Here is a 13819-nt window from a genome sequence, read left to right on the forward strand (position 1 = left end):
AAAATATATCTGGAAATCATAAATTAATACGCTGAAATTCCGTTATTTATTAAGAAAGTACTTTTGGTCTAGTTGTATAAGCTTCCTTTCATATACAAGAATATCTAAAATTCTCTTAACATCATCAAGTGTTAAAATAACCGAAGATATTTCAGCTCTAAGAAGAAATGCGTGCACGTGCTTTACCTCTGGTAGGGACTCAAATGGAGGAAGTCCGTCACTTCTTGTACTGTTTAATATCCATTCGTATGCTACATTTTTTATTGCATCAACAAAGCCTGTGTCAAGTTCTGCCTCTTGTGTGAACCACGGACCGTCTCCTAAATCATCTGATGGGATTGCATCGTATAGCATGTACACTTTTCTGTTCTGCTTTATAGACTTAACTGACTTAATTAGAAGCCTCTGCTCAAGGGTTTTAAGAAGCTTTGTTACAAGATTTTGGTGTAGCCCGCTTTTTGTTCGGATGTCTTTTATCCAGATACCTTCAACACCGACCTCTTTAATAAGAAGATAGATTATTTTCTCTTCTGGTGTTGAGAATGACTGCGGCTCTGTGTTTCTTCTGTAAACTATTCCGCCTTTTGTTTTAAATACGTCTATGAGAGAGTCTGTGTGCAGGTTGTTTATTTCTACTACAATATCCTGGAGTGACATGTCTTTAAATTCATTCTGTATCTCCTGTGTCGTCACTCCAGAGTCTTTTGAAGAAATGAAGTCTAATATGCTGAACATCTCAAAATATTTTTATGGTAAGAGAGAGCCCGTGGTATATATACGAATTTAAGGCGTATACAAAGGAAAGATGGGTCGGGTGCAAATTAGTAGACGTATTGGCGGCTGAGTTTAAAAGAAGGACCCGTCTTTATTTTGTGCTTGCTGTTGCTTCTGGATCCATACAGATTAATGGGAATTCTGTAACTGATGAGTATGTACTAAAGCATGGGGATTTAATTACACACAAGACGCACAGACATGAGCCACCCATACCAACAGATGAAATAGATATATTATACGAAGACAGCGATGTACTGGTGGTGGATAAGCCGTCTGGTATTCCCTGCCACCCAAACAGCTCGTACAACAAGCATACTCTGACAGAAATTCTAAAGAAGAAATGCGGGCTATCCTTTGTGTCTGCACAGAATAGATTGGATAAGCAGACTTCTGGTGTGGTGATACTTGCAAAGAGTTCAAAAGCCGCAGTGAAGTACCACAAGAAGATAGAAGAGAAAGAAGGGTTTAAAATATATCTCTGTAAAGTATCAGGAGAATTCCCAGAGTGTGAAGTTATTGTGAACCTTCCCCTTTCTATTTCTAGAAAAACGTGTACTACAACGGTTTTCCAGGAAGATGGCGTTTTTCAAGGGAAACCCAGCATCACAATCTTTAGAAGAGTGTCTGTAGAAAATGGAGAAAGTATATTGGCGTGTGGACTGGTTACTGGCCGTACTCATCAGATTAGAGTGCATTTACAGGCAATTGGATACCCGATAATTGATGATATGATATACAGCACTCCATACATAAGAAAGGAGGCACTCATTAACCGAATTAACAAAATAAAAGAAAATACTAGTGAGAGTAAAAGCACAGCTGAAGAAATCAACACAGAAAATAATAATAATCCTACAGTAGAAAATAAACCACACATAGAGTGTGAAATTACGGGCAGTGCGTACTTGGAAATGGCAGAAGCAGAAGGCGAGCCTTTAACACGTGAATCCGTTGAAAAGTTCTTAACAACTGAAGACTGCCGCACAGACAACTTTCAAGATGATGAGACATATTTAGAAACCGTATCCACTGAGAATACATCACAATTTATAATGGAGTCCTGCATGCACTGCAGAAACCCGGAAAGTCTCAGCACTCTACCCAAGTTTTCCACTCTTTCATTGCACGCATGGAAGTACTCTTTAGAAGAGAATGTATTCACAACTGCCCTCCCAGAATGGTGTACAGAAGAAATCAATGACTCTCTGTGCAAGGAAATAGAGCAGACTAAAAATAGACTTGTCTCCAAATAAACACTTAAATATGCCTATTCTATTTGAATATACTGATGTACTTTGCTTGAATAATTTAAGCTTATTCTGGTCTGGAAATATTCTGGTTATTTATACCACAGTGGCACATAAATGCAATAATTATTATAATTGTATTTTTATGAATATTATACATTTACACAAAATAATAAAATATTCAAAATAATATAAAAGTCTACTCTAAAATACAAATGAAATTGAATTTATGTATTATTTTACGATTTCTACTGAAGCCAGCCCATAACCCGAAAAATATGGGAAGACTATTTGATAATAAAACAGTCCTATTAAGTAAATACACAGTATACAGGCACTTTATAATAAAATACTGTATGTTATGGTATTTTAGTGTGGATAGTACTATCGGGTTACTGAGTGTCTTGTATAAGACATTGGCGGCTTAAACATTATATCAACAGCCATTGGCGAGCCCATTATTAGCTGTACTTTTTTCTTACAAAATGGGCAGCATGGATTCTTTTTCTTTCCAAATGCGTCTACAATACATGAAATGTGGACGACTGATCCACAGGAGAGAATGACCACTTGCTTGTTTGAATTGTTACAGAAGGGAATCTTACAGACCAGACAGTCGGAGAATGCGGTATCCACATAGTTAACGGTCCACTCGTACACAATATTTTCTGCTATGATAAAAACAATCCCTGAGCTCATAGCAACAGACTCTGGGCGCTTAAAGGTATAACTGTGCTGTTCTGGGCGGTAGGATGACCCAGAGGGACAGTAAAATTTACCGTACTGGATTTGCACCAGATTCATGTTTAAGTTCAAAAAGTTGAAGTCTTCTTTTGTGATGTTATGGTTTTTTATGTTGAGCTCGTGAAGAACAGGGAATGTCAGTGTGTTTACTAATTCTGTGATATTCTTTATGCTGCCTGTGTTGTAGTACCGGTCTAGTGCAATGAACTCAAGAGTAAGCTTCTGTATCCCATAAAATGTTATTTTCTGCAGGTTGGTGGCCATGGCCTTATAAAATGGCGATGTGATGGCAAGCTCTCTCAAGTACCGCAGTGTTCCATTCTTTCTTTTTGCCAGAAGGCATATGAACTCCTCAACACACGAACTAATACCACCACTGCCCAAGCACTCCTTTACATCCAAGGACTCAATTCTAAGATTATCAATCAGCACACACTGCACTTTTCTTGATAAAGGAATGCTGGGATACATTGATAAAGAAATAATATCCTGCGCTACCACAGACCTAACCAAACCATCAATAAATCTAGATGCCTCATACACATTCTGTGTAGTAAAATTGATCTCACATCTAATCACATCTAGGTTATAGATGTGTCCTAAATAATTCCATTTATTCACATCTATGTCTGTCCCAGTATCCCCTACATCAATATACAAATAATTCACACGCATGTCTACATACGGAGTATACCGCATAAGCTCTCTCATAATTAAGGATATGTACATGCTTATGCCTTCATGCGGTTCATATATCAAATTGTCTGGCTTAATAACTATTGCAGCTGCAAGAAGTGGATATGCCGGGTCAATGTAAAAATACACCGGGTGTATAAGATTCATTCCCCATGTTCTTAGCTCTTCTCTTAATGTTTTAGCCAAAAAAGGAACAGTTTTATTCTGTTCAAAGTATAGTGATGTCTTATACGCCTCTGTCTTTTCTATTGTTTTCAGAAGAGACTGCATAACCCGCTGGTTTTGGTTTCCAACATGGTCTATTATGCACTTAAACAGCTTAAACAGTGGGCCCAACATTGTTTTTATAGCAAGTATTTCCAATATGTTTCCTTCAAGCCGCTTGATCTCATGCACTGCACTAATAAACTCTGGCGAGACATCCTTACAGTGCGTGCGTATTATCTCCAACAACAAAGACAATATACTCGATGGAATATATCCTAGACTAGTCTCGTGCACAGTCCGTTTTCTAAGAATAAAAAGCATCTCCTGGCAGATCTCCACACTTTTTTCAAAAAACACTCCACCACTCGATATATCAGTCGTGAACTGATATCTAGCACACTCTTTAAGAAAAACACACATAAGATACAAGAATTTGGGATACATTTCATACATTAGCTTTTCATATTTTTTGTATATATTTTCAGTGATGTTTTTGCCATTAGGACTCTTATTCTCTGAATCAAGAGCATTCTTAGGGAAGGAGGGAGGGCCTTTAGGGAATGCTATTTCTTCTGCAAGCAATAAAATGTTTCCCAAGGTTTCTTGTGCTATATTGTCCCCATTCAGAAGTTCTGCACAGATTTCTTTAAATGTATTTTTTCCTGTTTTTATTCTTTCCCTAATATTTTCCAATTTCTCTTTATCTCCCATAACAATTTTTTATTTTTTTCTTTCTGGATTAAATATTCAAGTTATTTTTTCGGCCTAATGGAAGTAAAGCACTGCGGGCAGAAAACAGCTGAGGAGCTGGAAGGATTAATTTTACCAAATGACAGCTGCACTCTGAGATACCACAAAAAACCAATTAAAACAGTGAAATTCAATCATGATGGAGATTTACTCTTCTCATCATGTACGGAGGCCTCGCTTCTTGTGTGGCGAGTCTCAACGGGAGAGATGCTGGGAAAGTATCCTGGCCACGAGGGGGCAGTTGTTGGATTTGACATAAACCAGGAGGATACAAGAATAGTCTCTGCTGGTGCTGATAGAAGATCCAATCTGTATGATATTGAGACTGGCAAGCTGATGTTCTCTTTTAATACGGTGGTTACAACCAGAGATGTTTCATTCACAGCAGACAGCAGGCGAATAGTTCTATGCACTGATGCAATAATGAAGGAAAAGCCTAAGTTATGGGTATTTGATGCAGTGAGTGGTGAATTAATCAACCAGACTGTTATTCCCAGCACACCAGTTGCTATTAGAGCCACAATAGACAACAAAATACTGTACGGTGACACAGAAGGATCCCTCACTCTTGTTGATGAAAGAACATTTGGTGAAATATCTTCAAAGAAAGTGCATCAGTCTAAGATTACTTCACTCACGCCTTCTTTCTGTAATACATACTTTGTCTCTGCTTCTACTGACTTTAAAAGCAAAATCATTAGAGCGGATAATGAGATCACTCCAGTTAGAGAGTTTTTGTCTGACTCTCCCAATAACGCAGCAAGAGTATCACCAGACAACAGGATTTTAGTCTCTGCTGGTGGTGTGGATGCTAGGGATGTAACTACTTCAACAGGGCAGGGAAACTTTAATATTGAATTCTTTGACTGCGCCACCTCTAAACTTGTTGGATATTACAAAACACACTTTGGTACCGTAAATACGCTAGACATACACCCATCTGGCAATGCCATAGCATCTGGGGGAGAAGATGGTGTCCTGCACTTAGTGAAAATGGACGATGAGGCATTTATTAATGCACCTTTTGTTACTATTGAAGAGAACGAGGCATAGACTTACTACGAATAAACCAATTAGATACTTTATACTTATGAATATCACAATAAATAACTATTCCTTCTTTACTCCTCTTTTTCCTTCTTCCGTAAAGAAGGCCTGCTGCGCTACGAACTTAATAAATTCCATTCGAGTATTGTTTAATGATGTTAATATAAAATGTTGTGGTGCTTGGCACATATTTCTATTAAGGATATGCTTCCTTGACCACTGTTTAATATCCCTCCATCTGGCGGATTTGTCAATAAAGCAATCCGTGGCGAAAGAGAGTCAATTTGAATCCTGGGGGTATAAAAAATTTTCAGTTAAATTTTTTACTAGCCAATGAGAATATTCAGCTGCTACTTCTGCTCATCAAGTATATATCCCGGCCATGGGTCAGTCTTTGTGCGAAATGACGGGGCAGAGTTCAAATTCTGCCGGTCTAAGTGCGTAAAGAACTTTAAGCTAAAGAGAAACCCAAGAAGAGTCGCATGGACCAAGACATACAGAAAAGTCCGAGGAAAGGACTTGGTCAACGATTCGTCCCAAGAGTTCGAAAAGAGAGTACACGAGCCTATCATCTACAACAAAGAAGTGTACGAGAAGGTCGTGCAGAGCATGCCAAAGATAGCAGCAATAAGACACGCCAGAGAAGCCTTCCATATTAAGAACAGAATACTCACTGGAAAAGAAAAGATGGTTGAGGATGAAAGAGTGTTCATTGTGAAGAATCTTGATGCCCTGACAGAAGACGAAAGAATGCGTGAGAACCTTGAAAGAAAGAGAAAGATAAGAGAGACTCTTAAGATGCCATTTGAATAAATATAGATTCACTTACTCTTTGATAATTTCAGAGTCTCTGGCTGTCCTAGAGCATTCTCATCTCTTATTGTATTTATTCACACCGCATGCATAAGCAAGTACTTCTAATACCGGCACGTTCTGTACTTTAGAATTTGCATAATAATTTGTTCTTTTGGTGGTTTTATAAGGGGAAGTACTTATACGGAATATAAAAATATTTTAATGCAAAGCTTTGCAATATGTTGTTCTGTTCTTGGAGGATTCATTCTTAGCTTTGGTCTTATTTCGCTATTCATCAAGGAAAGGCTGTACATCGCAGAAACAACAGTTGCCACATTATACGGAATGGTTTGTTCCTTCATATTCAAAGATAAAGAGAACAGTCTTCCTTTTGATGCACTGAATAATTCACAATTTATGTTTCATTTTTCGCACATAGTTCTATCATTACAGTTAGTGGCAGTTGGTGTCACTGTGCCCAGAATATTTATGAAGAATAATTGGAGGCCACTAATGGTACTTCTTCTGCCGGTTATGATGATTATGTACGCTATGTCTAGTATAATTATAAAATTTGTATTTAGAATGGACTGGCTGCCTGCTATGATGATTGGTGCGTGCGTTACCCCAACTGATCCGGTTCTGGCCAGTGCTGTGATTAAAGGGAAGTTTGCTAACAAGTACATTCCATCTAAGCTGAGATATCTGCTGGCTGTAGAAAGTGGTGCGAATGATGGGCTAGGCTTCCCTCTCCTTGTTCTTCCAATTCTTCTAATGCAGTTCAAGGGAAATAGCAGCCCAGTAACAAGCGCTCTAAAGAAATGGTGTATTCACACATGGGGATTTGAAATTCTATTTGCAATTATAATGGGGGCTGTAATCGGCGCTGTTGCCAGGATTCTTTTAAAGTACAGTGTTAAAAAAAGGCTAATTGACAAGGAAAGTTTTCTGGCTTACTCCCTGGCCCTGGCTATTCTTGTGACTGGTGTAACTGCACAAATGCAAAGTGACGACCTTCTTGCTGTCTTTGTATCTGGACTGTTCTTTGCATGGGATGAAGAAATGGTTGTTGATATGAAAAACTCGCACGTGATGGAAGTGGTTGATCTTCTATTCAACCAGTCATTCTTCATTGTTCTCGGAATTATTCTGCCCCTTAAAGTTCTTAATTGGAAGACCATGCTGGCTTCTTTGCTTATTCTGCTGTTCAGAAGACTTCCTGCGATTCTTCTCATGAAGGTATGCGGGCTGCTTCCGTACTTTAACACAAGAGAAATATTCTTTGCAGGATGGTTTGGGCCAATTGGAGTCGGTGCTATTTTCTTTGCTTATCACACTATGCAAGAGCTTGTAACATTAGATAAAGCACTAGCCGACCATATCTTGGAAGTAGTTCTGGGTATTGTGTTCTCAAGTATTGTAGTGCACGGAACCACCGCCCCAATCATCCACATGCACCTGAGAAGAAAGAACAGAAAGCACAGAAAGTCTGTTAAAGATATATACGAATCAGACACAGAAATTGAAAGAGATCTTGATACAGCACAATTACAGGAGATTATTTGAATGAAAATATCCTAACCTAAAATAAATAACACTCTATTACAACAATGCACATACTAACTTCTACTTTTTAAAGACTTGCCACTTTATTTAAGCTTGTAATACTCCCCAACTTCTGATTATTCCAATTAAAACCTATACTCCTCCCGAGATATTCCCTTGCACTTAATGCTGACATTCGATGGCATGTCTACTGTGTACATTTTGTTAAGAGCATCTGACCCTATTTCTTCTAGCTTTATAATTTCTACATGTTCATCTGCTGTGAATATGGGAAGAGTGTCCACCTCCTCTATGCTTGGTAGCTCTATTGACTCGTCCAGTGAGGCATACTCAGTTGGTTTTCTTATTTTTCTGCCCGGTGCATCTGCCCAATGAAAACTTAAAAGCATTTTTATAATTAAGAATATCTTGCAGATAAATAATATTCCAATGCATAATAACCCGAAATTTAAATTTTAGCACTTTCTGAATTATTATTTCTGGCTTGCATGGATTCAGCAAAGAATTAGTCTTATAATACGATATAAATAATAAATAATCAGTGATTTATGTAATAGTTCTATTTATTACGTCATAAAAATACTTGGCAGAGGCATTTTAACTCCAAGCTTTTTTGCTATTTCTGTTGTGCTCAGCTTAAATAGCTCAGCATGCACATCAATAACAAATAAGTACATGCAAAATGAACAAATTAATCCGGAGATACATCCTATTGTAATTATACTTGCTAAGTATTTATAGTTAAACCTTTTTGTTCTCCTTAACATGTCCATTTTCTTAATCCTTCCACTTTTCTTTAAGTATATCTTAGCATGGTATGTTAACAGGAATAATATACCAATTGTTTGTACAACATATCCTATGTGGTACCTGTACATTATTCCATTTATATTCACTAATTCACTCTTTTCATATGTTATAGCTGTAATTATCAGCATAAAAAGGTATATTATACACCCTACTACAGTAATCACTGGTATGTTTATTCTCTGTGTTTTATATATCCAGTCTTTCTTAAATAGTGATATCCACACTAATATAACGGAAATTACTGAGAATAGAATAAAGAATAAATCAAACCCACTGAAAATTACAATGTCAATAATTTGATTCTCTTCTGCTTTATAAAATAATTTAGAAATGAACTCATTCCCGCACAGTACCATATTCTGAATTTGTGTATAAATTATAAATAGGTTTCCTACTGCTGTAATTGCATATAAACAAAACAGAACACTATACCTTATGATATATTGGTTTATGCCTATTTTTGACAGTATATTCTCATACATTATTAAGTTATTCTGTTTGCTTCTATAGCTTATATAAGTATGCATTGCTGTATACATTGTTAATAACACACTAAATAATGTATTACATATTAAGTGTATATAGTACTCTATAATACTTAATTGCTTATCTGATACGTACTGTGTAATTTCTAGAACTGTAAAGAATATCAAATGTGAAAATAGAATTATGAATATACTGAATAGCAGATAAAATGTATCTATTTTATACAGAAAGTGCAATGGCTTAACTGTATTTTCCCAAAAAATATGCGATGGACCTCTTAGTCTGCAGAAAAGTGCATTAGTGTATGGATCTGTATTGTTTGAGGGTTCTTCTAATGTATTCTGATTTTTTAGTATAGCAGCCACGGCATTCTCTTTATTGCTTATTAAATCCTCTTGTTTTCTTTTAGATTTATAGTAATCCACTTTTACTTTTATATCTTCTATTACTGCACTTGTATTATTAAGTATTTCTATAGAATTTTTTATATGTAAAGTGTCTTTGTATAAATCACTAATATCCTCTTTCTGTATTCCTTGGGTGGTCAGAGTTGCTTCCTCGTGTTTTAGTTTATTCTCGCTGTATATGACAGATTCTTTTAGAAGAGTATGCTTCTCTATTAGATAGTTCAATAAACTTGTATTTTTTATATTATCATACCTACCAAATATAATATCTGCATGCTCGTACATTGCACTGTATATTTCATGCAAATTCTCTGATAGAGTTCTTATGAATTTCATACTGTGCATAGAAATACTTTCACTATTCAACAAATAATTAAAACAGTTTTGATTTGCTGTGTATATAGTATATACTTCTTTAATTGCTTGATTCCCTCTACTGTTAAAATGCACAAACATACTTTCAAGAGTTACATCTTCTGGATTATTCTTGTTCACAAAATCAAATACATTAGCTAGCTCTAGATCTTTGATTATTACATCATCTTTTTTAACTCTCCATCCCGTTGTGTTAAATCCTTGAAATCTAACTTCTTCTTTTGGTTTTGGGCTATATATTGAATTATCCGTCCAACCAATTTTATCGACCTCAAAATTAACATCTGAATGTTTACTTGTTGTCTGACTACTATTTCTATTTGTTTGATTAATACTAGACTGTTCTACTTCATCATAGTCTACAATAGAATCTATACTACAATCACTCATAGTGTCTAAATTTCCCTCTGCTCCTCCTTCTATAGCGTTTAATGCATCCAGTAGGTGGGTAAGTCTATCCTGTGATTTTTCTATATATAATTCTTCTTCCATCCATCTAACTACTGCTTCTCTATATATAACCCGAAATTCTTTGACACGTATAATTAAATTCTTATAACTTCTAATTATACATGTCATATCATATGCTGTACTAGTGATTTAGTCTATATTTGTATTATTACACCATATAATACGTCATATCCTGTTTATTAAATCGTTATAATTTGTTTAATACGTCATATAACCCGAAATATTGCTAAATACTAATACGTATAGAGCACCCAGCACATACAGCAGAAATAGCTAAAAGCGCGTAATTTGACATTGTAAATCCTAAAATAAGCAGAGCATGAAAGAGCGCCAGTGAATAAAGAAGAGTAGAAAAGAAAAATAAAATAAAGAAAGGATATGAAGAAACAAAAGAAAATCTGCTGGTGAATTTACGGCAGAATCTATAAAATGGATGACAGCACAAATGGCCATTAGATGTCTTCATATGAATAAGATAAAAATAATTTAAATGCACTTTTATAATAAATTTCAAGCTATTTCTGAATTATTCTGAAATATTAATTATCCCTCTCATTATAATAATTATCTCATAAATATCCTATAAACTCATTATTATACTGTGATAATATTCTATAAATCCATAAATACCAGGATATTTCATAATAAAATTATACTAAAAGGCTCTAAACACAATAATCCGCATAAAACATGGAACTTGAATAACTTATTCTGTACCTTTTATTCACTTCTTTATTCCAAATAGAATATTGTTAATTGGTATATGTATAAATGTAATTATGTACCCAAGGAATCCAAGTAAAAGAACTCCCTTAGTGTGCGCTGCAAGCATTTGTCTGTACTCTCCACTGCTGGGCTTCTTTGACCTCTTCAGGAATAGCTTTACATGGATGAATTCCTTTTTGCAGTGTGCAATTGTCTGCTTAAACTTCTCAAGAGTGGATGGCTCTGCTTCCTTCTTCCTTATGTTTGCCTGTCTTTTTATAATTTCAGATCTCCTCTTGTTCTCTACGGCCATAAATTAAAATAAAAAACATAAATCTGTTTATTTCTTATATCTTGTTCCTCTTTTTGGTACTAAAGAAGCTTTTAATTGATTGAAGTCTCCAATAACTCAGGAAAATGTACAAAAGAGGGAATACACATACAACCCATAAAGTGTTCTTGGCAGATTTGGTTTTTACCAGACTGTGCGTATTCGCATTTTTAAGTTTTAGAATATCATTGTAAATGTTCATTAAGTCCACTCTAACCTTATCTAATAGTTTCTTAAGAACCTCGGCCTCATCTGTATCCTCATGCGCACTGTCTGCGTATATTGAAACAGATATATTCGCATAGTCATCACTTTCATTAATTATCCTTAACTCAAATTCTCCTGCCTGACTTGCTTCAATATTCTTTTGGAATGAATCTACTAACTCAACCTGCTGTGATAAGTTGTTTTTCATCCCAGTGGCTACATATATCCCGTGCCCTTCAATCACATTTATATCTACTTTTATGCCCATTCCAGCCTGTGGAACTTTCTCTGCCATAATAGAAACAGTTTTTGGCCTAATTATCTTCTGTATTGCTATGCCCTGGATATAACTAAAAAACAGAGACAGCACACCAATTAATACAAATCCTCTCCTCATAAACAAAAAAAACACTTTTGCATTTATACAGGCAGTTCATAAATTAATGCTATACTTATTGTATAAATAATTTATAACCAGAAAGATTTAAAGAAATCCAATAATTAAGAATATTTAGCACATTTTATTTAAAGCTTAAGAGACTAGAACCACAGTACTATAAAAAATTTTATATGAGCAATAAGAGTGCGTGCTTGTTTTCAATTATTCTCTTCAGCAAAGAGAACCAAAAGGTGGATTTATTCTTAGAGGAGTATTCCCTTGGGTCGTTCAGTTTCTTTAAAAGAACACCTGTTCAGGAGATGATTAGGTTTATTTCCAACAGGATAGTTCAGAACATAGAAACAACAAGATCACAGGAATTTGTACATAAAGTAGAGGAGGGAGACAGTTATAAATTCTTTGTAAGGGAGAGGAAGAATTACATATTTGTTATTGCTTCTCTTTTAGAGTATCCGATACCCACTTTATGTCTTCTTATAGATGATATTGCTAAGTTTATACAGGATGAGAAAATGCTTTATCCTGGCGAGTGGGTGACAGAAGAGAAGAAGGCGAAGTTTAAGGATGATAAAAATAAGTTACGCAATTATACAAAACAGCTCATAAAAGAGTACCAGAATTATGAAGAAAAGGATGTTATGTTACAAATACAAAATGAGCTGGATGATGTGCACGATTTACTTTCAAAAACTGTGGAGAGTGCGATTGGTCGTGGCCAAAAACTGCACGATTTAATAAACTCAGCAGAGCAACTGTCTTTTCAGACAAAGAGTCTGTACCGGCTGAGCAAGAAGCAGAACCAGAAATGTTGTGGGATTATGTGATTAATAATCAGGCTTAGTGCCATGTAAGTACAGAATGTGTTATATTTATGTGGTTTATACGGAATTAATTAACTGTTTAGTGTACTTAGTTTATGGTAAAGCATGGATTTACTGTGCTGGCATAGAATTTTTTTTAATGAGTGCACAGTCTGTGCTGTGGCATATCCTCGGGTTATTCCGTAAAGGAAGAAATACAAAGATAAGTGAAATAACAGAAGCACTGCAGATATCCAGGAAAGAGTGTATAGATACGCTATACTTAGTAGCAGAACAACTAGATACAATGGGGTATGTGCTTATACCAGGAAGTACTACAAGAACAAATTTTGAAGGGAAAGTACTAGCACCAGAGGATACAACAGTGCAGTACACACAAAAAGCAGAGTCTCTGAAAAAATGTGATTTTGTGTACATAGCAAAGAAAAAAGAGTGTACAGACGATGAAAATCAGTATATAACCAAGTACGTATCTGATATTGTGTATGTATACACTGTAATATACTTAAACGGGAGTGAATTACAGTATGAAAGAGTGCTGAGTGCACTTCAGCAGATGGGAGGAAGTGAAGAGGTAATGAGAGAAATGATCAGTAAGAAGTATTTCTATAAGAAAAAGAAGAATGAAGAATATTTCGTACGGCCTGGGTGGAAGTTCTTCATGGAATTTCCCGACTTTTCTCCTGAGGAGTATTTAGCTGCTATGAAGTCTTCTTGTGTATAGAAATAAATGCATAAATCATACTATTATCTGAGAATATTTAAGATTTTTATTAAAAGTGTACACATTTCCTGTTTATTTATGTACACTTTACACATAAGCAGGAATAACTCTTTATTATTATAATACCCCATGGAAATACCATACATTTACACAATAAATCAATAAATACGTATTAGTGCAGTATAGTAATACACTACTGTATTAATGAATTTCCAGTATATGCGCAAATAAATATTCTTATGTTTAGGGCATT

The 13819-nt window shown here is 35.5% G+C and overlaps 15 protein-coding genes across 15 annotated transcripts; 8 read left to right on the forward strand and 7 right to left on the reverse strand.

The window, feature by feature from the left end:
• Positions 1-29: 29 nt before the first annotated feature.
• Positions 30-735, reverse strand: NEPG_02000 (uncharacterized protein; the record flags this gene model as incomplete). The annotated part of the gene is made up of 1 exon (XM_013204373.1): positions 30-735. One exon carries the CDS (start codon positions 733-735, stop codon positions 43-45), a length of 693 nt encoding a protein of 230 aa, XP_013059827.1. The 3' UTR covers positions 30-42.
• A 14-nt stretch (positions 736-749) lies between these two features.
• Positions 750-2046, forward strand: NEPG_02001 (uncharacterized protein; the record flags this gene model as incomplete). Its single annotated transcript, XM_013204374.1, has 1 exon — positions 750-2046. One exon carries the CDS (start codon positions 750-752, stop codon positions 2028-2030), a length of 1281 nt encoding a protein of 426 aa, XP_013059828.1. The 3' UTR covers positions 2031-2046.
• A 193-nt stretch (positions 2047-2239) lies between these two features.
• On the forward strand, positions 2240-2452 carry NEPG_02002 (uncharacterized protein; the record flags this gene model as incomplete). The annotated part of the gene is made up of 1 exon (XM_013204375.1): positions 2240-2452. One exon carries the CDS (start codon positions 2240-2242, stop codon positions 2450-2452), a length of 213 nt encoding a protein of 70 aa, XP_013059829.1.
• NEPG_02003 (uncharacterized protein) lies at positions 2409-4382 on the reverse strand (the record flags this gene model as incomplete). The annotated part of the gene is made up of 1 exon (XM_013204376.1): positions 2409-4382. The coding sequence occupies one exon, from the start codon at positions 4380-4382 to the stop codon at positions 2409-2411; it is 1974 nt and encodes a 657-aa protein (XP_013059830.1).
• A 57-nt stretch (positions 4383-4439) lies between these two features.
• On the forward strand, positions 4440-5474 carry NEPG_02004 (uncharacterized protein; the record flags this gene model as incomplete). The annotated part of the gene is made up of 1 exon (XM_013204377.1): positions 4440-5474. One exon carries the CDS (start codon positions 4440-4442, stop codon positions 5472-5474), a length of 1035 nt encoding a protein of 344 aa, XP_013059831.1.
• NEPG_02005 (uncharacterized protein) lies at positions 5422-5805 on the forward strand (the record flags this gene model as incomplete). The annotated part of the gene is made up of 1 exon (XM_013204378.1): positions 5422-5805. One exon carries the CDS (start codon positions 5422-5424, stop codon positions 5803-5805), a length of 384 nt encoding a protein of 127 aa, XP_013059832.1.
• NEPG_02006 (ribosomal protein L30) lies at positions 5802-6281 on the forward strand (the record flags this gene model as incomplete). Its single annotated transcript, XM_013204379.1, has 1 exon — positions 5802-6281. The coding sequence occupies one exon, from the start codon at positions 5802-5804 to the stop codon at positions 6279-6281; it is 480 nt and encodes a 159-aa protein (XP_013059833.1).
• Positions 6282-6485: 204 nt separating this feature from the next.
• NEPG_02007 (uncharacterized protein) lies at positions 6486-7859 on the forward strand (the record flags this gene model as incomplete). The annotated part of the gene is made up of 1 exon (XM_013204380.1): positions 6486-7859. One exon carries the CDS (start codon positions 6486-6488, stop codon positions 7827-7829), a length of 1344 nt encoding a protein of 447 aa, XP_013059834.1. The 3' UTR covers positions 7830-7859.
• Positions 7860-7904: 45 nt separating this feature from the next.
• On the reverse strand, positions 7905-8218 carry NEPG_02008 (uncharacterized protein; the record flags this gene model as incomplete). The annotated part of the gene is made up of 1 exon (XM_013204381.1): positions 7905-8218. One exon carries the CDS (start codon positions 8216-8218, stop codon positions 7955-7957), a length of 264 nt encoding a protein of 87 aa, XP_013059835.1. The 3' UTR covers positions 7905-7954.
• Positions 8219-8395: 177 nt separating this feature from the next.
• On the reverse strand, positions 8396-10486 carry NEPG_02009 (uncharacterized protein; the record flags this gene model as incomplete). Its single annotated transcript, XM_013204382.1, has 1 exon — positions 8396-10486. The coding sequence occupies one exon, from the start codon at positions 10484-10486 to the stop codon at positions 8396-8398; it is 2091 nt and encodes a 696-aa protein (XP_013059836.1).
• A 118-nt stretch (positions 10487-10604) lies between these two features.
• NEPG_02010 (uncharacterized protein) lies at positions 10605-10844 on the reverse strand (the record flags this gene model as incomplete). Its single annotated transcript, XM_013204383.1, has 1 exon — positions 10605-10844. One exon carries the CDS (start codon positions 10842-10844, stop codon positions 10605-10607), a length of 240 nt encoding a protein of 79 aa, XP_013059837.1.
• A 250-nt stretch (positions 10845-11094) lies between these two features.
• On the reverse strand, positions 11095-11396 carry NEPG_02011 (uncharacterized protein; the record flags this gene model as incomplete). Its single annotated transcript, XM_013204384.1, has 1 exon — positions 11095-11396. One exon carries the CDS (start codon positions 11394-11396, stop codon positions 11103-11105), a length of 294 nt encoding a protein of 97 aa, XP_013059838.1. The 3' UTR covers positions 11095-11102.
• A 34-nt stretch (positions 11397-11430) lies between these two features.
• NEPG_02012 (uncharacterized protein) lies at positions 11431-12018 on the reverse strand (the record flags this gene model as incomplete). Its single annotated transcript, XM_013204385.1, has 1 exon — positions 11431-12018. One exon carries the CDS (start codon positions 12016-12018, stop codon positions 11431-11433), a length of 588 nt encoding a protein of 195 aa, XP_013059839.1.
• Positions 12019-12191: 173 nt separating this feature from the next.
• NEPG_02013 (uncharacterized protein) lies at positions 12192-12845 on the forward strand (the record flags this gene model as incomplete). Its single annotated transcript, XM_013204386.1, has 1 exon — positions 12192-12845. The coding sequence occupies one exon, from the start codon at positions 12192-12194 to the stop codon at positions 12843-12845; it is 654 nt and encodes a 217-aa protein (XP_013059840.1).
• A 136-nt stretch (positions 12846-12981) lies between these two features.
• Positions 12982-13583, forward strand: NEPG_02014 (uncharacterized protein; the record flags this gene model as incomplete). Its single annotated transcript, XM_013204387.1, has 1 exon — positions 12982-13583. The coding sequence occupies one exon, from the start codon at positions 12982-12984 to the stop codon at positions 13564-13566; it is 585 nt and encodes a 194-aa protein (XP_013059841.1). The 3' UTR covers positions 13567-13583.
• Between the last annotated feature and the right edge of the window lie 236 nt (positions 13584-13819).

Source organism: Nematocida parisii (genome assembly GCF_000250985.1).
Source record: "Nematocida parisii ERTm1 unplaced genomic scaffold supercont1.5, whole genome shotgun sequence".
In the NCBI taxonomy this organism is placed as follows: domain Eukaryota; kingdom Fungi; phylum Microsporidia; genus Nematocida; species Nematocida parisii.